Source organism: Fusarium proliferatum (assembly GCF_900067095.1).
Source record: "Fusarium proliferatum ET1 genome assembly, contig: FPRO_scaffold001, whole genome shotgun sequence".
NCBI lineage: Eukaryota > Fungi > Ascomycota > Sordariomycetes > Hypocreales > Nectriaceae > Fusarium > Fusarium proliferatum.
Genome location: NW_022194790.1, coordinates 4,872,468 through 4,894,633, shown reverse-complemented (window position 1 = coordinate 4,894,633; position 22,166 = coordinate 4,872,468). Strand labels below are relative to the sequence as shown.

Genomic DNA, 22,166 nt, shown 5'->3' with positions numbered 1-22,166 from the left:
CCCCATGCCCATGTGCTCTTTTTTTCATTTTTCCCGCTGCGTATCGCTGCCTGTCAAGAATAATGACGACACTGACTTGCCCATCCCCGGCGGTCAGCGAAATCGCGACTCGAGACACTGGAGAAGACAGGAGAAGTCATGATAGGCTCCGCTTCATGAGGAACGGAGAGAACGGGTTGCCGTTTATGTCAATCCATCAGCCTTGCTTCGCCTTGAGCTGCTAATCGAGACCCTTATTACGGAGTACAGTATGTATCAACGAGAAATGTCACCCTCATGGCCCCTGGAACGCAACGGGAGCCATGGTCCTGATGTGCAATGTTGTGCAATTGCAATGACTCAGTGATGATTTCACAATCGTAACGCAGCCATTGACACATCGCGCATGTATAATAGCATTGCATAGATCTTCATACCTTATCCCATCTTGTGCAAATAATGCGCCTTCCTATGGGGATGGTGTTATTTGCGCGCAAAGCGTGTCGTTCAATTTCCTAATTTCCACCTTGAAGCTGGTAGACGTAAAAAACAAGTCGTGTTCAAGAGTTGACATTAAAAGCCATCCAGTTTACGCAGCAAACGCACACTAAAGTGCATACATTGATCGATCCGCTACTCTAATTGCAGCATATTTGAGACTGGCCCCACGCGATCTACCTCGGGACTGACCTGACTGGGAACTGGTCTGACAATCTGAGATGGGATAGCTTCACAGATCCCGTCCGATGACGACTATGCTGGTCGGTTACTCTGCATCTTCTTAGTCTAGATTCCCTCTGCAAAATTCTTATTCGGCCAGCCTATCAGTCGTTGTTCCAAGTCTTGTTTGACCCGGACACGAGAATGCATGAGGTTAATTGAACGTAGGGGTCTCAGGCAGGACCGAAACGGGATCGCCGTGTTTCGATGGGTGGTCATGATAGTCGTCATTTTATGACAAGTAATCAGACGTATCGTGACAAGCTTTGCTACGGTGCGCCTCACCTTTTACTAAGTAGTCATGACTTTGAGAAACGATGGCCTGTTATGATGGAACAGGTCCAGGTTCAAGAATAAGGGTACACATGAGCGCCCCATCCACTGCTCGCTCACCAGGCGCCAATTGTCACCGTTGTGTGGCTGCCATGTCCAATCGCCTTATCGGCAGCTGTTGAGCCTGTGCCAGCCTTGGCAGCTCGACGGTGATGGGTACGGTGCGAGATACGGCCTCGTTCACGAAACGACATGGGCGAGCCTCTGCAGGGCCTCGCCTGGGCTGGATCGGCTTGGCTGCCCTAGGCCTGCCTCTGGTCTTCTCCGTGTTCGTCTAAAGAAGGACACCGAGGAGATTCACTTTACACGTCCATCTTCCACGCATGAGATGAGGCGCCGCTATTAGCGTCTTGGATCCAACCTGCGGCGGGTTAACGCGGGCGAGGGTTATTGGAGAAGACTTGATTGAACCGCTGAACTTCCTTCATCAGCTATTGAATGGATCTCCATCCAAAACGGCAGGCTAGCCATATTCACCACCAGAGCAAGCCCTGTCCCAACGACGACGGGACCGAGCCTCGCTCAGTTTTAGCGTACAAAAAGAGCGAGCATCAGAGATGCTTGACACAAATACCACGATGCTAGCGAGCTCGGTTAGAGCGGGACTGGCCCCTGTTGTTTCTGTCAACTTCCCTCATGTGAGGTATTATTTGGGATCATCACAGCTGTTGAAGCCGCTCATGCAGGTGTGCATAACTTATGGACCCAGCTGCACTGGCCAAAAGCCGCGCATATTGGAATTTTTCTAGAAGCCGGCCTTTCCACAGTGACCTCCAACCATTTATCCAGTGCCCTTCCTCCTTCTGGACTTGGCCACCGCTGTCAGTCATCACGAAGAACTCTTGTCGCCTCTCGCCAAGCAGCCAAGTCGATTCCAGGCCCGTGTTCTCCTTGTCTCTATTGAGCTTGCACAAACGAACCCCGTCAGCTCCAGGGCACCCCATACCCTTGCTCATGGCTCAAGCCTGTAAAGGTCAGTGCCCCAGAATCCCATCCATCGCCAAAAGCAGCAGTCCACTGAGTCTCTACGTCATTGGAATGACTGAGTTCAAAAGAAGGTGAGACAGCCTATGACCAATGGCGGCGACTGTTTCTCCGATTTGCCTACCTAACCCAGCTCACAGTTCCGGTCCAGTCGGCCTCGCCCTTTCGCGGTTTTTGTTTTTCTACCTTGTCATATCCACATCCACTTCGCATCGGATTTCATGTGGGGGTACCTCCATGTTTAAACTGGGGGACGTGGTCGCTTTCTTCCGCGGGTTTTTGGCTAGAGCAGTTGGCTGTCGATAAGGTAGGCAAAACCGAACAGGATTTGGTCGGCGCTTTTTTACCCGCGACCTCCGGTGGCTGGACTTCGGCGCCGATGCCTCGGTGTGTCAGTGGGCAATAGATGGAGACCCCACGGGCAATTCGCGGTGTACAAGATATTTTCTTCTCGGTCAACCCTAAATGGGTCGTCGAATGCCGAAGACGGGGCACGGTAAGTCCTTTTTGGTCACGAACTTCTGAAGCTGAGAACGAGAGTGCCTGAGTCGCTCGCTCGATGTAGCGGGTCTGACCCCGATCCTCAGCGAGTCGTTCACCGCACCGGTTTCCGCGCTCCGCTGTTGTTCCTGACTCTTGGAGATTCCACGTCGAGGTTCCATTCCGCGTCTTTTGCTGTTACAAGTTGCCTCATCCAGGGTCCAAGTTTTGTGTGCCGCGCCTATCGCTCCCATTACGTTACCGGGCGGTTGGTCTTACACACCAAACGGTATGCTTAAGCCCGCCTACGTAACTTCAACAAGCCTCGTGTAACTTATTGTTACGTCGTGTCCACGGCCACCCGTCCAATACCTAGGTACCTTGTTGTTTCCGCGACGGAGACACCCTTACACAATATCCGCCACCAACGACCCCTTGTGTTATTTACTTGATACAGTAATTATTCTACATCTTAGTCCAACTTCAATATATCACAGGCGAGAGGCCATTGGTATTACAAACGGGGAGATAAACAACAGCACTAAACAGTTTGCAATCTTTGGAGTCCACTAAAGCGCCGACAAGGCCGGGTCCAAATTAACTATAGTGGGAGATTTGCATTATGCAGCTCTATCAGCGTGGAGCTACCGACTTACACGCACGAGCGAGTGCGCCTATTTTCTTCCAGAAAAACCCGGGGCTCATGAGTGATGTGTCCGCGTAAAGCGATGTCGAAAAACGAACAAGTCTCTCGTCTCACCATGTCGCACTCGATCGAGCTCTACCCAATCCCCTTTCACGGCTGACGCCAAGTCAACGAGGCATTTCTTGACTGCATATTCGTGCATCTTCCCCATCTTTGCCCGGCTTTGGGCGGATCCGGGGTCGCCCGGGAGGCGCTCGAACTAGGAGGATGGTGGGCTTGCACCCTGAAAATTGTCTAGGAAACAGAGTCAATCAATTGGTCATAGTGATTGGTCGATTCATCTGATGAGGGAATTCAAAGACCATGAAACGGTCCAAGCAAATAGACTCAACCTAGACTCCTTTTACTGGTAATATCGCTCATTCTGTTTGATACTCTTGCATAACAGTAAACGTGGACTCTGGTCATTGAATCATTCCCCTAACCATTTGCGGGTAAAACTTCAGCATGGGCTTGTGAGACGGACAGTAGCTGGGACTAGGGAATGGCAATAGTGGCACGCTCGCTGCGTAGCATGCGGGATATTGATGAGCTTAATGTCAAATCTGGAAGGTCTCAGCATCAGTCATTGGCTACACCTTCCACATCCTGAGATCTACCCCAACACAATCACCTCCTTCCAATGCTCCCATCCCGCGGGAGATGATGGTGCCGGATACTTTTCTTCCTACAGCCTCACTTTTTCGCTTGTCCATCTCCATCTTTATCTTCACCTACATACGCACGGCAGACCAGCCCAGGCCAGACCGCACTATCAAGAACACCGCTTCACCCCAGTTTCCTTGGCGACAGCAACAGTGCACAATTGCGGAGAGCGAAGAGCAGCTTCCTTGAACAGCCAAGCCTTCACTCGATTCAAGGGACTTCACTGATGGAGTCGAGTGCGACCTTGACAGTGCTTGACTGTCCCAGTCCCTGGATGTTGTTGTGCCTACCGGCCTCCGCCCCGACTTTCTTATTCATGCGCTTTCCGCCACAGTCTGGGGTAGACGGTTCATCTGATAGGGGTTGTCGAAGCATGGGCTTGACTTGACTTGGCTTTATGGTCTTGTGCCTATTTGCGCCATAGCTACTTGCGTCTTGTGAACCACGAAAGAAGATTTGTGAGGATCAGCATGATAAGCCAAAGACGCATCATGCTGTTGTCGCCTCTGCTGACGTTACTTAGAGGCTGAGGCGGTCTATCAACAAGTCATGGGTTATCCGAAAACGAAAAATGATACGTGAATCTGGCACGATGTGCATACGTCACTCGAGATCCTGGCCTCTATTTCCAGAGCGGAGAAATCTCGAAATCTCGCAGTGCTGTCACCGTCAAAACTCCGGTCTCGCGACAATGGCACATTTACCTGTATGTCTCACACATACAGCCGGCTTGATCTGGAGACGTCAAAGTAGAATCTTCAGCCTGTTCTCCAAATCCTAACCCCAACGACCCCAAATAGCCATTACCAAATTGAAATGCAGGGATTTATAACTTGCCCGCATGTAAGACCCGCTTGTACCGATCCACGCGATTTGGTTTGCACGCGACCTTCGGCAGTCAAGCTGTCGAACTTACTATTGGCTAGCCCTGAACCACATCCTTCACTGCATAGTCCAGCTTGGATTGTCAATCACACTGTATTGTCGGGGCTCTGTCGCTAAGCTCTGGGTAAATCGGAAGCCGCGGTGTTAACAGCCTCTGGCTCACAAACATCATCTGGCCTGTGATGATACATACTGTTATCAAAGCCTCACCGGAGGCGGCGACGTAGCTAGGGCTTAGGACCGATAACTCTGATTTGGCAAAATCTGGCATGGTGCTCTAGCATTTTTGCTCCACCATGATGGATGCTCGTTCCTGATATCCACTTCTTTTCCCTTCCACTAACTCAGCACGCCAACTTGCCGCCGCTGGCCGTACCACGTCTTCAAGGTACCGAGTACCAGCCGAGTAGAGCGCTCAGAAAGTCCAGGCCCTGTCAGGTGTCGGACATTACTTTCCCAAAGACAGACAGAAAGCTCAGAGAAGCACTAAGCGCCTTGAGCTAAAGGCCCCAGACGCGGCTTTTTTTGCTGTTTTCTTTACGTGTCTGTTCCTGGTAGTCTTTTGTGACAACCCACCTACTGTCACTTGTCCCTACCAAAGTGCCTCGCCGTTGGCTGCCGCCAGTAAATGAGGCTCTTGCACCCATTTCATTGCTCCAGCTCCCCATGATAGTCTCCACGCCAGCCCCCGTATCTATCTGGCATCCTATCTATCCGTGCCGTCATTCCCGGAATTGCAAATTTATTTGTTCAATCGCGAATCGGATATGATGTCAATGCTATAGGTTGTCTGGAGAAATTGCACTGGAGCACCAGCTCAACCGTTAAGTATTTTCGCATGTTACCTTAACATATGCCTGAAACAATCCCGTCGGATATTCGACAACGGTGTGTCCGCCTTTGTCACGATTAGGATTGGCGTTTATCAAGAGACAAGTCTCGATGTTGCTGGTCCTGGTTGATAAAATCTATATCTTGTTTCCAATCCAAGCTAGTGACCCTGTCGGTGCGATCGGCTTTTACAGCTCACAACAAGTCGCAGTGCAAAGGTTGGAGCGAGGCTCTGCCGCGACCTCGACCTCGATAGTGGCGCGCCACGCCTTCACGTCGTGTTGGGCCTGGTAATTCAGAGCATACATACGAGAAGGACCAGGATCAGTGATCGACGATGGACAACACCTTAGCGGTCAGCTTCCGATGGTGACTTTGTTTACGTCGCCATCAAGAATCTCCATCTTAAAAAGGAATTTATCCAGGCTCCACGAGTCTCCAAACCTTAGTGTGGGATTTGATGGAGCAGAATCACCTCTCGCTGGCTAAACTTACCTTTGGCTAGTCAATAACAAAAACTGGAGCATACGACTCGATAATGGATGGACGGACCTGAGGCTGCCGGAGGACCCTGCATCTCATCCCAACAACTAATTCACTCATACAATTTCGAGCGATTCATACGTGAGAGTTGATATTGCGCGGGTACTCCATAGTGAAGCTGCGGAAGTCTGCATCCTGGCCTATACGTACTGTTTCCGCCCCAGAATACTCATGAAAGTTGTAATTAAGTACAAGTCCCCAAACTGGGGATTACCTAGGCACGACTCGCGACTTGGGGAATATCACGGGGCTGAACCAGTACGTCAAAGGCCAAGCAAACATGCTGACAACCATGCAACTCTTTGAGCCATATCAATTGCTTACACGCAAAGGATGCCACACCCCGGAATTTGGCCGCAAGACCAATTCGCTTCAATGCTCGGCTTTGGCGGACGTCAACTGGACTCAAAGTGAGGTGTAGGTCAGTATTATCGTCAGCCATGTTCTCGGATGACGAGGCGCATGAGAGTATTTTGTCCACTGCCCACATTCATGCAGCTGCATAGAGATCCAGGGCCAATATTGACTTCCTTCTCTCCGGAGATGCCAAGAGTCTCGAAGCGAGGAACGACCGGTTGATGAAACAACTGGCCTCGGTCGTTGGACGAACAACTCAGTCGCTGACTGAAACGAGAGTGTTTCCTTTACACCAGGAACGTTGTGGCATGGCCAAAATGGTCGTGCGTTGCGCAAAGCTGCGCGTTGCGACGAGCATATTCACCTCGACTTTCTTTTTAGGCCGCATGGTATTACGTTCCTACTGCAGCCTCCCGTACGACTGGTGGATGGGGCGGCCTTCATTTGCCCATGGAGTATACCGCCTGAAGAACATCTGATCCATGAGAGGCTGCAGAATGCTCAATCTGACAATGGCTCAATTTGCATGTCTGCTTAACCAAGCCTTGTCGTATACTGGTATTTATGGCTTCCGAGCAGAAGCGTTTTCCTCCTCATCCATAAGCCTTGCAGATCGGGAGTGACATCGCCTATGTAAGCCCAGTAACACAGCTGCTGGTTTCAAAGAAGCGTCGTCATTTTTGTGTCGCCAGGAGTCGCAATTGACATTTACTTACCAATCGCGTGTCCATGAAATTCTACAAGCCTCGATGATTGACGCATCCTGTCAATGTTGAAATTGGTCACGAACATAGCCTCGTTGACTTGATTTCGGAATCCGATGTATGTCAAAGGACGTGCATCAAGTCGTCCAGCCCTATTATGTTTCCAAGCCGATCATCCAAGATACCAAGGCGGCGACTACCGATGCCAACACCTTTGATGCCACAGATGTGAATCTTGGCTCTTGGCTCTTGGCTGGTGTTTTTCTTTTCCACACGCCCGATCTAGGCCAGATGAACCAAGACTTGACAGCCAAGAGCCAAGACATGTGTTCTCGATGTTCGATTTCTGTTACCGCCACCAAACCATACGATAATTTCATATGTCCTGCGTATTGTACCAAGACTTGGGTTGGAGGCTATGTCGACAAGGTCTTCGTCTAGCCTTATAGAGTAACGTGAGTATTTGTCTAGATCGCCGACATATATGCACGTATTTGCAGGCTGAGCCTATGTAGCATAATACATCATTGTCCAGACCGTGTAAAACAGCATGAAAGTATAGATCCAGACTCTCGTCAGTCCACTCTGAAGCTACATACGACGGAACTCCCCTTGCCGATTTTTGGCAACGATTGAGGCAAAGTGGATGGGTTATGTTTACAATTGAGTCCTCTGTTATTCAGTCTTGGCTCGAGTCGGTCAGTCCCGAGGTGCTTCGGTTTCTCTGTGACCTTTTCTTTTTTTTTCTCCGGTCATGCAAGTGTGTGCTTGGTAGAAAGTTTCTGAATTCTCTTGGTATGGATGACATGCATGCACGATGAAGGGATGGATGGACCTCGAGTGGCTCCGTTAATTTCGGACTTGACAGGAAGCAGATGTTTGTTTTTCTGTCGTCGCGATTTGAGCGGCAGGTCAGTGGGTATGAAGTAAGATTACAGCGTGCTTTGGGCGTGGGATGGGCATATGACTATGGTTTCAGTTCAGCGCGGAGTGTTTACTGTAATCGATTGATCGATTGATTGGTATGCAGTCGGATATTGCGCTGGAGCCAAACTGTGGATGAAGGGATCCATCCGCGCAGCAATTAGTTGCATCTCAAAGGGTTTAGCACAAGGGATTTCTAATTTTGGGGCTTCGAGACAAGTGCGATATGTGTCTCTTGTTAAGTCAAGACCATGTTGTTACGTAGCGGCAGATAATGATGGATATCCCTGCCTGAGCATGTTGGTTGTTTATCTTTTCTGGCATCACCTGAATGCGTAATTTCGAGGCTGAAGGGGTAGAGACGTCACAGCCAGTCAAGCTCTGAGTCAGTTGACGTACCTTGTCTCAATAGAGAATACTCAGCAGCCTAGTTAATACTTCTACATCAAATAACAACTGTCATATCAAAGTCTATATCTAAAAGGACCGTCGGTGATCAATCCAACCTAGTCAGGGGGGAATCTCGCACTATACCCCAATCGAGCCCCATGGGGGTCTTGGTGATAACCGAAGCTTGTTTCTGACAACAGAGGAAGAGTAAAAAGTAGTTACAGTAATCTACCTATTGAAAACGGTATCGACAAATGGCTAGTCATGTGAATCAACGGCTTTAATGAGTACATTGCTGCCTGAAAAGATGGCGCCGTCGATCTGTCGACTTTATTTTAACTACCGACGGTGAGGGCTTCGATCGTCACAGTCTGCCTTGTCTTGGCATTGCAAGTGTGTTGGTAAGTACTTCAGGGATGAGACGATCGTGATCGCTTTGACGTGCTCGTGAGGAGTTGCAGGGAGGGAATTAAGATTACTGTGACGATCGAAATGCTGGTGAGAGTGGTGAGTTTGGTGGTGGTTACCCTGTACCAGGCTGAGATTGAGCGACCCGGGGCAAGGAGAGGTGATACTTGTTGCAACGTATAACTTTGGCTTTCGTTGACTGATCATGGGGTTAGGGATAAATTGTGTGCAGGGGATAGTGTGTTGAAGCAAGGAGTTGAGTTAAAGCGCTACATTGTGTTGACATAAGAGCCCAGGTTCACATGACGAGGCTGACAGCTGTCTCGAGCGTCATGTAATTATATAAACTACTTAAAGAACAAGTTAAACCAAAACAGAACTAAGGGACCATATCCAAGCTCTCATGTGATATGTACAAGTTAAAAAGATTGACACTTTTCTTCGTTCCATGGAACTAAGCTTACCAAGTTACAGGACGTAAGGTATTTACGTAGAAGGGTATATCACCGAGATACGTAGTCTAAGCAAGCACACCGAGAGATCCATTTCGTACAAAGACGAATCGTATTCTTGCTGCATTGTCCAGGTATATATTGTCGGGGCATCGATATCAACAAGTTTAAAACACTTCTCTGTCTAACGGTTCGATGCGACCCAGCAAGGAGGCATAAAGGCCTTTGGTTACATGCACAGCTCATAGTTACAAAGACGTGAATAAAACCAAAGACAAGTATATATACACGAGTAACAAAATAAATAAATAAAAAACCGAAGTGATAGACAGCACGTCAATGCCCCTATAAACGAGTCGTCACTGCTGAGACTTGGCATGACCTTACTGTGAGCGGTCAGAATGTCATAATACGATTCGACTGTACAACCGCAATGTGAGAAACAAAGTAGTTGTCAATAACGCATGGGGAGGCTTTTTTCTTTTTGTTGGAGGTGGGTGAGTGATTGAAGCCGTGAGGCGATATATCTGATGAGGGAAAACACTCGATCATACAGAACCACAAGTTGCTCATACAAACATAAACACAAATTCAAGAGAACAAAATAACCTAGGAGACCGTATTCATCAGGATCGAAAGATAAATAGGACATGTCTGTACAAACATGACGATGACAGTCGATGTCAAGCTCTGAGTTGACTACCCTGCACATAGACGGTGATGCCGTCTGATCATGTAACTCGACAAGAACGAGACAACATGACCCCTTCAGAACACTAAAGCATCCAGGGGATGTCGACCATCCATGTGAGAGCATATCTAAAATGAAAGATGATGATGAAGACTTCATTTCTAAAGACAACATGTCTCCACCCAGGAATTCCTTTCAAACATCAACATCGATCGATGATCACAAGAGCTTCACTGCCAAGAGATATGCTGCTGTATAACAGGAAACAGAGACCAAGCATCTTCATATTATCCACTAGTCGCGCTCGCTATGAAATGTTTTTGGAGGAAGCTTCACCACGGGGAACAACGGCAACAAACAACCAGTGCAGAAGCACACAAGCAAACGACATATTGTATCCAGATACAACGACACGCATAGGACGCCAAGACAGGGAGCAAATGTGAAAGGACTTCATCGATGTGTAAGCCCCTAAACGTACAAGACTGGAACTTTGGGACACTGCTGAATCGCCCGGTGACTACCAGGGCAAAACCGAATTCATAAGCACAGCTTACAAGGCACAAGTATCTAGTGGAATATCATAACTTTTCATTTGTAGCCAACAAAGCTACGTGGGCCAAAAGCCCTCATCAAACAAACAAAAACACATCTGGTCGTCAATGCGCCTGCATGAAGCCGTCAATCACGACTGTTTGCCCACCAGCTGATGCAAGAAACCGTCTCCCCAAGCCAAGTCCTTGTATAGTCCTTGGAACCATGTTGCCAACGCCGCCTTCTTCGCTGCTCAAAGCAACAAGGGAAATCAACAATAAAACAACAAATGTCCTCCCATTTCCATACCTGGGTATCATTACATAATCTTGTGCGTCATCCTCGAAAGAAACCCTTAGTTATTTGTGGGATCAGGGAATGTGAAGCCAGCGGGAAAGTTGGGCATGCCGTTCGGCAGTGTGCCAATCCCAAAGGGGAACGAGGCAACCATGTTCTGTCCGTCCTGAGCAAGGTCGCGGTGATCGTCACGACGATTGTGGCCGTTGGAGCCGTTGTCTCTACTTCGGCGCCAACGGGAGAGGTCTTCGTCCCGATTGCGAGTTGACTTGGGACCGTTGCTACCGCCCTTGTCCGTTTGCATGCGTCGACTGATGGCCTTGGATGAGACTCCAGCTCCTATCTCGATATCGGGCTCCTCCACTGACAAGCCAGTCTCAATAGGTTGTCCACCGCTGCCGCCAAAGGGTGCGGTCAACATCCATTTGCGATCAGCTTCCGTCAACTTATGGATAGGAATAACGCTGACACCCGTTGAATAGTCGCTGCAGTCCCGAGGGCCGAAACCAACACCCCAACGAGTCTGGTAAAGTTAGCTCGAATCAATATGCAAAGGGAGTCTACAGTCACTTACACGAAGGGGCACTTCTAGATTGCGGGAATCCTCAGTGCCTTGCTTGGCGTTGACAGCATCCTGTCGGCTAAGCATCTTCACGAAAGCATGTCGCTTGTCCTTGTTCACAATGCATGTTTGCACCGTACCGAAGCGGCCAAAAATGCCGCGCAATTCACTCTCAGAGCAGCTGTTCCTTGGTTAGTTAACGATACGAATACAGATGAGGATACACCTACGTTACTCCACCAACAAACAGTGTTCGGCTATAGACCTTGATGTGTCCGGATGGAAGAGTTGGATCGTACTCGACCCATTTGTCGGCCGAGCCTTGTTCATGAAGTGGGGTCTCACTTCGTCCACGGTGTCCATGAGGGCTACGCTGGCGATATTCACCTCCACGGCGGTCATCATGACGACCACGGTTAGGAGAGTCACGGGCATAGTCTAGGCGATCACGTCCATTTCGAGGAGAGCCACGACCACCCCAGCCACGGTCAGGAGATCGCGAACGAGAACGTCCATGGAATCTAGGAGGAGATCTTGTATGGCCGTAGCCTGGCATACGTGAATCCTCTGGCTTGCCTGAAGGGCCACCCCATGCAGCTTGACTAGGAATTTGAGGACTCTGTGCATAAGGAATAGGCTGCTGAGCTGGGGGAGCGCCAGCTGCAGCCGCGGCTCCTGCACCACCCATACTTTGAATCAGAGCAGGAATCTTATCAAATGGAATACCTTGGTCAGCGAGCGCCTTAATCAGCATGATCTGCTGTTGGGTGTTTGGATCAAGCCCAAGGCCAGGTGCTGCTGCACCGGGCATGGCCCCGTTGACCGGATTAGTTGGGTTACTTGGGTTGTTCAGAGGAGACCCTGCATATCCATTCTGCGCCCCCATATGTGGGAGGCTGAAAGGAAGAGACGGCACATTTACGGGCTGCGACGCCATAGGATACGATACAGGCGGTGTAGCAGATGATACTGGTTGAGGTGGCGCGGCAGCTGGCAGGTTATACGGTGCTGTGGGAGCCGGCAAGGGGTTGGCAGGGGGAGCGGTTGTGTTTTGACGAGCGATGTTAGCCAAAGCCTCAAGAATAGATGTGCCGCTAGGAGCCGGAGGAGCTGAAGTCGTAGCGGGAGCTGAAGCGCTGCCATGCTGCGAGCCTAGCACATTGGGAGGCGGGCTACCGTCAGGAGTGGTCGATTCATCTATAACATCACATGGGTTAGACTACAAGTTGATTTGAGACAATAAAGCAGTACCGCTTGGGCATATGTCGCCAGGCGTGATACTGCTTGCGTGAAAAACGTACTCTGTGGTGGTGCATTGAGCTTCTCTCTAAAAGACTCGAGCATTGGTGTAGGGAACGTCTGGCCCTTCTCCCAGATATCAAGGAGCTTCTTAATTTTTTCCTACACGGTGGATTATGTGTGAGTTACGATCCAAATAAACAGTACGAAGGTCAAATATGTCAAGGAACGAAGGTCGTCAACAGAAGCGCCTTGTAAAGTGCTCCAATGTGCGCGGCACGTGGCAGTGACTGGTTGCCAGCTACATGAGGGTGATAGTCAGATTTGCGTACCTTTTGTTCTTCCGGGGCGGATTGCAGGATGTCATTCATCAAAACAGGCATGAGTTCTGTCACTCGGTTGACGCCAGCGGCATAGGTTCCATCCGGGGCAGAGCTGTTAATTGCCTGTGCCTGTGCCTTGGCTTGCTCGAGCCATTTCCGGGTTACAGAGTCTACGACGTAGAGTACCCCCAACTTGTGTGTTCCCGGTGTCTTTTTGAAGTGTGTGAAGATTTTCTGGATGAGGACGGATTCGGCCTGTTGGGACAAGCGGTTAGCGGTTGTTTGGCATTGAAGCAATTGGAGATGTTTGGTTCAGCCTTACCTGGATGTTGGAAACGCAAAGAGAGGTTAAACTGGTGATGCGAGATCCAGACACACCTGGCGGCTTCAAGTTGAGCATAGCCTGGAGACCAGCCTCCAAATCCGCGACTGCGGACGCCATGGTGATTTGTTTGAAGTGATTGTTATATTTGTAGTGCTTGTATGGTAGACTGGAGTAGTCGACGAGCTACGCGTGATGCCTCAAAATGCGATGCACTCCAGATATGGTCCGACAGCGAAATGACCAGAGGTGGACGATACCACTTGAAATGAAATGCCTGCAGCACAAGAGGGAGGCGAAGCAAAGGTAAGAGATGCAGAAGAATATTTCTGTCTGAATCAAAATTTCTTTGTCGCTTTATTCAGGTACGAAAGCTTAAGCGGGTCCTTCCTTCCTTAGGTGGGCAGGTAGAGATTTTTTCTTTTACGCAGTCGCGACTGGCGAGATAAGTAGTAGTAAGCAGTACGAGAGTAGTCCCAGTTATTGTAAGATAAAGTAGGTAATGTATCAGCTGGAAGTATGCGACGCAAATACAAATAGAGAAGGCAGGCCTCAGGAGTACGGGTACGACTTGTGCGAGAAAGCTCTTCTACTGTTTGCGTCAGGAGCGCGACGAGTCACGAGATTGTGCAGTGGGCGATAAAGCCAACAGAGATCGTCAAACGAGGAAAAAGTTGTCAGTACTAGAGACAGGGTCGGATAATAACTGCACTGGCGTTGTTTGCGTGTTCGCCTCGATGGGCGTTGTCGTCAAGTGTGATGCTGCTCTTTTCTTGGTTTGTGAGATGATGATAAATGAAGTGGGAGGAGAAAAGCTGAGGCGAAAGAGCGTGACAGGTGGGGCAGCCTTTTTAAGTGTCGCAGTTTGGTTCCAGGTCACTCAAATCTTTATTCCGGGTTTGGGTTTGGTGGTCCTAATAGTTTATCCGGTACCAACCCAGAAAAGGAAAGCCTCTGAACCTCAACAAACACCATAAGTTAACCATTGTGTCTGGCCAGCCTTGCACTGCAGGAATTCAGGCATTCACTACCGATGATGAGACAAAGCAAGGTAGTCCCGTTCTCATTTGTAACCGAGCTGTTTTCCCCAGGTATGACTGTTTCTTATTTATTACAGATACTGCTCCATGTATACTATATGTAAGTTACTGGGCATAACAAATCAGTGGAAATAGCCGTAACCATGTACGTCTGACTTATCCAGTTATTATCTATTCACGCTGTAAACTCTGCTGCTTGAATGTAGTCCCAACCAATGCCTGTATTCCAATCTGCAGTGAGAGTCAAATACAGTTACCTATTAGAAAACTTAGATTCATATATGCTTTGCAACCACTAGGTTATCATCCAGTGTACATAACAGGGACTTATCATGGTTTACATTTCCGGGTTGAATCCGTAACAAGCTTTTAGTGTCAGTGGAGTGCATGATACCCTAGATAAGGACACAGACAATACGAGGCCAATATAAGAGAAAGCAATTCTGTAAATGCGCGATTTCTTGTTGATTTTATGTAGTCTGTACGTAAAACTCGATGAAAAGCATGCACTTCGGCCAAGATACTGCGGTAATAAGCATGCTATCTTGTTTGAATCACGGATGCTGGGCTCCTAGATCATGAAGCGATATATGAAACGAATGGCTAATAATTAATAACAGATCATCGAGGGACCCACGATACATGCATCGTGATTATTCAAGAAAAGTATGACAAGAAACGCCAAGTTATTGCAGGCCATTAGAATGTGCTTGGAGACGACAGCATCACAAGACACAATAGCCGATGTTGGTGGTTTTGAAACAGCCGAGGTGACCGGGCGATCGGAAATACTATATTGAGTTGAGCACTCAATTCAAACAGGTTTCGTGATCAGATGTGATTATCTTGAAGAATGGCGGTTAGAGATCAGCTGTCCGGATGCTCCGTAGAGACCTCCTACTGGCCGGATGGAAGGGTACGTCGGCAGTCCGAAGCGCTGGCGGCGCTGGCTCGGAGGCCCGGCGATGGATCACGGTAGTTCCGGGTCGTCCTGTCCTCGTGCTTAATTCTAGGTCCGATGAACCCATCTTTGGTTCTGACGTCAAATCACGGCTACATCGATAATGGCCAGCATGACCGAGGTCCCACGAGTAATGAACCAAACAAATGAGTTGATTGTGAAGGTATCTCCACTTGTTCTCCCAGGGGCTCGTCTTGGTGGAGCAAAGAGCATGTCCATCATGGAGACAATCTTCGGAGGGTACAACAGTTCCGAAGTTGTCATGATGAGGGAAAATTTCGACGCTGAATGTAAACAACAGGGGGTAGAGCCTGGCTGGGTAGATCTTGACTGATTCCTTTTGACTCCATGCTCCCGCATATTGTTAAATATCAATGAATGTTGAGAAACACACAGACAACAACATCTGGTGCCGAGAAGCAGCAGCAAGCCCTCCCTCCATCCCTCACCCTGTTTGTTTGTCCTCACAAGCCAAGCCAACGCAACCCCCAGACCCAAGACCCAAGCCTAGACTATCACTAGCTGTTGGGGTTCCAACCTGTCTTTGGGAGGCAAGAATACTTGAGAATTCTATCCTGAGCGACAAAAAGACTTTAGTTGATATCCTGCGGCAATAGTGGAAATCTGGACCAGTTATTTTTGGCAGCCTCGCTCAAGATCCAAAGTTTTCTTGTTCCCTAAGGCCTGCATCTCGGCCATTTGGGGGAGGGCTTGGAGTGCGTCGAATTGGAGCTTGAGAACGCGGGAGAGGGACAGGGATTGAGGCCGAAATTTTGGGGCTTGCAGATGCAGGTTGAGGGGGCCCGCGGTAAATGTTCCTCTAGAGTCGTAGCTCAGTCACTTTTTTCCTGCCTGTGCAACCTCATCAAAATAAGAGGACAGTATGGCACCCGGGTCTTGGAGGGGACATATAGTTCCGGCGAGGTACTATCATGAGCAGTGATCGATCAGTTGGCAACGATGTATCAACTTGAACTGTTCACCTGAGATACGTAGACAGCTGCAAAAGGGCATAACCGAGGACTATTAACGGATGCTACCCAACTGGCAGTTGATGACGGAATACGGCTGGGTGGTATGGTCGAAAAAGAGGGTGCTGTGCTTTGCTCTTACTGTAGCGAGCTCTGATGTAATCGAGGGAAGATTAGATTGAACTTGACGGGCTAAAGTCAATTCTCCAACACACAAAAATGACGATTTCAATGACAGCTATTGACCTAATGAAACGTTGAAGCTCGTCAACCCCGCAAAGATACCTCTCCTCTACGTTTGGCATACAGGTATTGGCTTCATGATGTGAAGGACTGAAACCCCAGTAACAAAAGCAAAACAAAAGCGTTGTCCCCAGAAACGTCACCCCTGGTAAATCGGTGGAAGAAAAAAAAACTGGCTGAGGCTGTTCATCCAACCCCCCTGTGAAAGTCCATCCCGTAGAGCAAAACCGGGCTGTCTGTACTGTATCCTGCCCCATAAGTCCCGCTCCGCTTGATGCTTGATGCCCCCCGTACCCCCGGCCCCCGAGGTTCAGTACTCACAGCTACGGTAGAGCCAAGGTGAGAGGACAATGTCACAGAATGAGACGGGGTAGTCTACTTTTTTTTTGTGCCTCCCTCTCAAGCTTGCGCCTTTTTTTTATCGACTGGACCTCTTGGCTTACTTGAACCTCTTCCTCCCCGTTACCTGACTTAACCTACTTTTTCCTCCCCTCCACTCTATTCTATCCCTCATATACCTCTCCTCTCCCCTCCGGCATCTCCGCCTCTTGTTCCTGTTCTTGCTTTTGCACTCGTATCTTCTTCGTCTGCATAACTATCTCTCACAATGGCTTCTGTCGCCCGTCTCAGCAACGCTGCCCTGCGGGCTTCTCTCCGCTCTTCTCCTATCAATGGCTCTGTCTTCAACGCCGTTCGATGCTATTCGGCCAAGACTCAGGTAAGTTAACCTCGGATAAAGCACAAGCCCAGGCTTCATGGATCCTAAAACGTCATTGACGTTGCCCATTGACACTCATGATCGCCCACACAAACCACACAAAATTATATACTAACGATTATCCTCACAGACCCTGAAGGAGCGATTCGCCGAGTTGCTGCCCGAGAAGATTGAGCAGGTCAAGGCCCTCCGAAAGTCAGTCGCATTCTCCCCTCTCGGTTCATCGTTTGCCGAGCTAGGGCCCACGCCGAGCCTCAAGCTTGCAATCGACGGCAGAACCACCGGCAGTTGAACTTTGATCACTAACATTCAGATAGGGAGCATGGTTCCAAGGTCGTCGACAAGGTCACTCTTGACCAGGTCTACGGTGGTGCCCGTGGCATCAAGGCCCTCGTCTGGGAGGGTTCCGTCCTCGACTCTGAGGAGGGTATCCGATTCCGTGGCAAGACCATCCCCGAGTGCCAGGAGCTTCTCCCCAAGGCTCCCGGTGGCAAGGAGCCTCTTCCCGAGGGTGAGCTTAACCCATTCGCAGTGATGCGCACAAAACCCTCGCAATATCATGAATACTAACATTAAACCGCGCAGGTCTCTTCTGGCTTCTCCTGACCGGCGAGGTTCCTACTGAGCAGCAGGTCCGCGACCTCTCCGCTGAGTGGGCTGCCCGCTCCGATCTTCCCAAGTTCGTCGAGGAGCTCATCGACCACTGCCCTACCGACCTTCACCCCATGGCCCAGTTCTCTCTGGCTGTCACCGCTCTCGAGCATACCTCCAGCTTCGCCAAGGCTTACGCCAAGGGCATTAACAAGAAGGAGTACTGGGGTTACACTTTCGAGGACTCCATGGACCTTATTGCTAAGCTCCCCAACATTGCTTCTCGCATCTACCAGAACGTCTTCAAGGGCGGAAAGGTCGCTCCCATCCAGAAGGACAAGGATTACTCCTTCAACTTCGCCAACCAGCTCGGCTTCGCCGACAACGCCGACTTCGTCGAGCTTATGCGTCTCTACCTCACCATCCACACCGATCACGAGGGTGGAAACGTCTCTGCCCACACCACTCACCTTGTCGGCAGTGCTCTCAGCTCTCCTTTCCTCTCTTTGGCCGCTGGTCTTAACGGTCTTGCCGGTCCCCTCCACGGTCTTGCTAACCAGGAGGTCCTGAACTGGCTCACTGAGTTCAAGAAGTCTGTCGGTGACGATCTCAGCGACAAGGCCATCACTGACTACCTCTGGTCCACCCTGAACGCCGGCCGTGTCGTCCCCGGTTACGGCCACGCCGTTCTCCGAAAGACTGACCCTCGTTACATGGCTCAGCGTGCTTTTGCCCAGGAGAAGATGCCTAACGACCCCATGTTCAAGCTCGTTTCCCAGGTCTACAAGATCGCCCCTGGTGTCCTCACCGAGCACGGCAAGACCAAGAACCCTTACCCTAACGTCGATGCCCACTCCGGTGTCCTTCTCCAGTACTACGGACTTACCGAGGCCAACTACTACACCGTCCTCTTCGGTGTCTCTCGCGCCATTGGTGTTCTTCCCCAGCTTATCATCGACCGCGCTCTTGGTGCCCCCATTGAGCGACCCAAGTCCTTCTCCACCGACAAGTGGGCCGAGCTTGTCAAGAAGCTGTAAGGAGTTTAAAAATGAAAGGGAAAAAGGAGATGGGAGGGTAATGCTCAAAAGATGGGCAGAATGGATTGCCAAGTTAATGGCATTTGTACAACACAATGGGACTGTTTTAGTTTAGTAATGAGCAAGTCGTCGCGGCGCGCCGATTGAAATGAAATGATTTAACAGTTAATCTGCAATTTTCGTGTCTACGGGCTGATACCAATCATGACTACGATCAAGCTCTTTGCAAATACGATTGAGCCAGCTGTGTGTTGCCATACATCATGTTCACCAATACCGTGATAGCGTTGTTGCTTCGAACTTTTTTGTCTTTGGTGGAGACGGGAATGTTGACCCCATGAAAAGTTCTTTACATTAGCCAGCCTCGCAAGCCGGGACAACTCACCTTTCTCACCAGTAGAAAGCCCATGCGTCTGGTTCAAACTTTCAAGGAGACTCAAGAATTGTTGAATTCTCTCTCCCATCTGCAGAAAAACCCTGCATCGTAAATGTGACAAGTGAATAATGTACGTCACGTAGTCTCGGTGAGAGATTACACCGACAAAATCCCATGTGGGATCCATCCATTTCAGGGACCCGAGCTCTCAACAGTCTAGACATTCTTTCAATCGGTTGGGTGGTGGAGGGGCGTTGAGAGCTCCTGGCCCCTCTAATTCGGCGCCACAGGGGGACGAAAATAGAGGTGAGAGAGCTGTGATCTTCCGGGGGGTGGCTGAGGTTATTGCCCGATGTGGAAGTAAGAGAGCTGCGAAGCTGCTGGATTGATTGTTGAAGATGTATGTTTCAGGGTGTAGTGAATTGTTTGCAGTTTGCGAGTGATAGTGAACTAGATTGGCTGTGAGTTGTTGAGGTCTAGATTTGAAAGCTTATGATAACTGTGCTCAGCAGTTGTAAGCAATCTGGATCTTTTGGTGTGAGTGAAAATACGGAGAGCTTCAGACGTGGGTGGGCTTGGTCAGTCTTATGAATGAAGAAGATGAATACAAAGAAGAATCTAGAAAATCACTATCACAAGCAAATCTGCTCCCGCGGGATCTCTCTGTCGGCCATTGAACCCCAGGCCATCCACCCCGGATTCCGATTTCACATGAGAGATCCAATCCAATCCACGGGAGCTGATCTGATCTCGGTGACTTGATCTCGGCGATCCGAGACTTTCGGAGCTGGAATTAAGTCGTACAAGGAAGAGAAGTCTCCGAGGAGGGTTGATTGATTATTCGGAGAAAGGTCAGCATTATGAAAATTTACTATAGATGATCATTGATTACATTTTCTTCCGTTTTTTCTCGTTGTTTTCTAAGAATAGTGATGTGGCTCTCAGCTTGTTGAATAGCGTCGTCAGCCTTATAAACGTGCCAACATGAGTAAGTACTGTACAGTGGCTTCACCCGAAATAAACGAGAAACATACACCGAAACACATGCAAAACATGACTGATTAACTGAGCTTCTCTCTAAGCTCGGGTCTTCTCGCGCATGCCAATCTCCATTTACAGCTTCAACCTCGGCGATTGACCTCCGCAACCGCAGGAAAACCCCATCTATCGTTGGTATTTCCCCTCCGATAAATCGGCTACTTCTCCGGGGTCTCCCCCAAGCTTATTCTGCTTAGCCTCAGCTCAGCGCTTTTGCAGCCATCCATTCAACTGTTTTCATTGGATCTGACTCAGCATTTAGGTGTGCTTCGATACCGGTACGTACCAACAGTCCCTCAATCCCTAGCTCTCCCGGGTACTGCTCCTTCCCCCCACGTAAACCAGTCCCAGCACAGCACACGCCTCTAGCTCTCCCTTTTCCCTTTCTTCCCCGAATTCTTATACACTTCTTTTCTTCCTCCTTCATCAACCTCTCTCAATACTTCAACGATCCCCCAAATTTCCCCAGCGACGAAGCACCCTAATCCCTTGGTCAGGGCCCCTATTCTACGACACTCCCAAAGTCATGGCTGCTACTATCCGTACCGATCTTCCAGCTCCCATTGGGGACAAGCAGCTGGAGAAGAAGCCCATCAAGTTCTCCAACTTGCTTCTCGGCGCCGGTCTCAACCTCTTCGAAGTGACCACCCTCGGACAGCCTCTCGAGGTCGTCAAGACCACCATGGCTGCCAATCGAGGTGACAGCATGGCTGCGGCTTTGGGACGCGTCTGGGCCCGTGGTGGTCCCCTGGGCTGTAAGTTGATAACCACAAACTCGCCGCACTGATGACTATTTACTGACTCACATGTTGCAGTCTACCAAGGTCTCATTCCCTGGGCCTGGATTGAAGCTTCCAGCAAGGGCGCCGTCCTTCTCTTTGTCGCCTCCGAGGCCGAGTACTACGCACGTGTCGCTGGTGCCTCTGAGTTTGGCGGTGGTATCATTGGTGGTGTCACCGGTGGTGTTGCCCAGGCTTACGCCACCATGGGTTTTTGCACCTGCATGAAGACGGTCGAGATCACCAAGCACAAGATGGCTGCCACCGGTGTCAAGCCCCAGTCAACCTTCCAGACCTTTGCTGAGATCTACCGCAAGGAGGGTATCCGTGGCATCAATAAGGGTGTCAACGCTGTCGCTATCCGACAGATGACTAACTGGGGTAGTCGATTCGGTCTCAGCCGTCTCGCTGAGGGTTGGATCAAGTCCCTCACTGGCAAGAAGGAGGGCGAGAAGCTGTCCGCTGGTGAGAAGGTCATCGCCAGTGCTCTTGGTGGTGGTCTCAGCGCCTGGAACCAGCCCATTGAGGTTATCCGCGTTGAGATGCAGAGCAAGAAGGAGGATCCCAACCGTCCCAAGAAGATGACGGTCGGCAACACCTTCAGGTACATTTACGACACAAACGGCATCAGGGGTCTTTACCGTGGTATCGCTCCCCGTATTTCTCTTGGTATTTGGCAGACTGTCTGCATGGTTGCTTTTGGCGATATGTAAGTTGACCCGCTTTGCTAAGATTCAACCAACACTAACCGCACGACTACAGGGCGAAGACTTATGTTGAGAAGCTGACCGGCGAGTCGGTCACCGCTAAGCATTAGAAGGCGTTTAGGAATCTGGTTTGAAAATATCGCTCATGGTGAGCTTGATGTATGGATTGTCTAATGTTTGGATTCGAATATCTCTGATGTAATGACATAAGCCTGTAAAAAGGCTGTGACAACGGAGGTGCTCGCGCCTTGAAGATTATCTTTCTATGATAGTTAGCTGTGCAAAGTCATGTACCCTGTGGGTTTGACTTGAATAGAGAAAACAAGTGCGCAATGTTTTAGTCTTCATTGCTAGTGATGATATTTATCCTGACTCTACGGTTCAAAACACTGCAGA

General features: G+C 49.6%; 4 protein-coding genes across 4 annotated transcripts; 3 read left to right on the top strand and 1 right to left on the bottom strand.

Annotated features, from left to right (window-relative positions):
• Positions 1 to 10,921: 10,921 nt before the first annotated feature.
• On the bottom strand, positions 10,922 to 13,429 carry FPRO_00498 (uncharacterized protein; the record flags this gene model as incomplete). Its single annotated transcript, XM_031225324.1, has 6 exons — positions 10,922 to 11,386; positions 11,438 to 11,606; positions 11,656 to 12,622; positions 12,727 to 12,826; positions 12,997 to 13,242; positions 13,310 to 13,429. The coding sequence occupies 6 exons, from the start codon at positions 13,427 to 13,429 to the stop codon at positions 10,922 to 10,924; spliced, it is 2,067 nt and encodes a 688-aa protein (XP_031075972.1).
• A 617-nt stretch (positions 13,430 to 14,046) lies between these two features.
• FPRO_00499 (uncharacterized protein) lies at positions 14,047 to 14,589 on the top strand (the record flags this gene model as incomplete). The annotated part of the gene is made up of 5 exons (XM_031225323.1): positions 14,047 to 14,085; positions 14,309 to 14,400; positions 14,427 to 14,449; positions 14,476 to 14,494; positions 14,556 to 14,589. 5 exons carry the CDS (start codon positions 14,047 to 14,049, stop codon positions 14,587 to 14,589), a joined length of 207 nt encoding a protein of 68 aa, XP_031075971.1.
• Positions 14,590 to 17,131: 2,542 nt separating this feature from the next.
• On the top strand, positions 17,132 to 18,870 carry FPRO_00500 (putative mitochondrial citrate synthase; the record flags this gene model as incomplete). The annotated part of the gene is made up of 4 exons (XM_031225322.1): positions 17,132 to 17,242; positions 17,373 to 17,437; positions 17,560 to 17,753; positions 17,828 to 18,870. The coding sequence occupies 4 exons, from the start codon at positions 17,132 to 17,134 to the stop codon at positions 18,868 to 18,870; spliced, it is 1,413 nt and encodes a 470-aa protein (XP_031075970.1).
• Positions 18,871 to 20,810: 1,940 nt separating this feature from the next.
• Positions 20,811 to 21,880, top strand: FPRO_00501 (putative mitochondrial substrate carrier; the record flags this gene model as incomplete). Its single annotated transcript, XM_031225321.1, has 3 exons — positions 20,811 to 21,039; positions 21,100 to 21,772; positions 21,826 to 21,880. 3 exons carry the CDS (start codon positions 20,811 to 20,813, stop codon positions 21,878 to 21,880), a joined length of 957 nt encoding a protein of 318 aa, XP_031075969.1.
• Between the last annotated feature and the right edge of the window lie 286 nt (positions 21,881 to 22,166).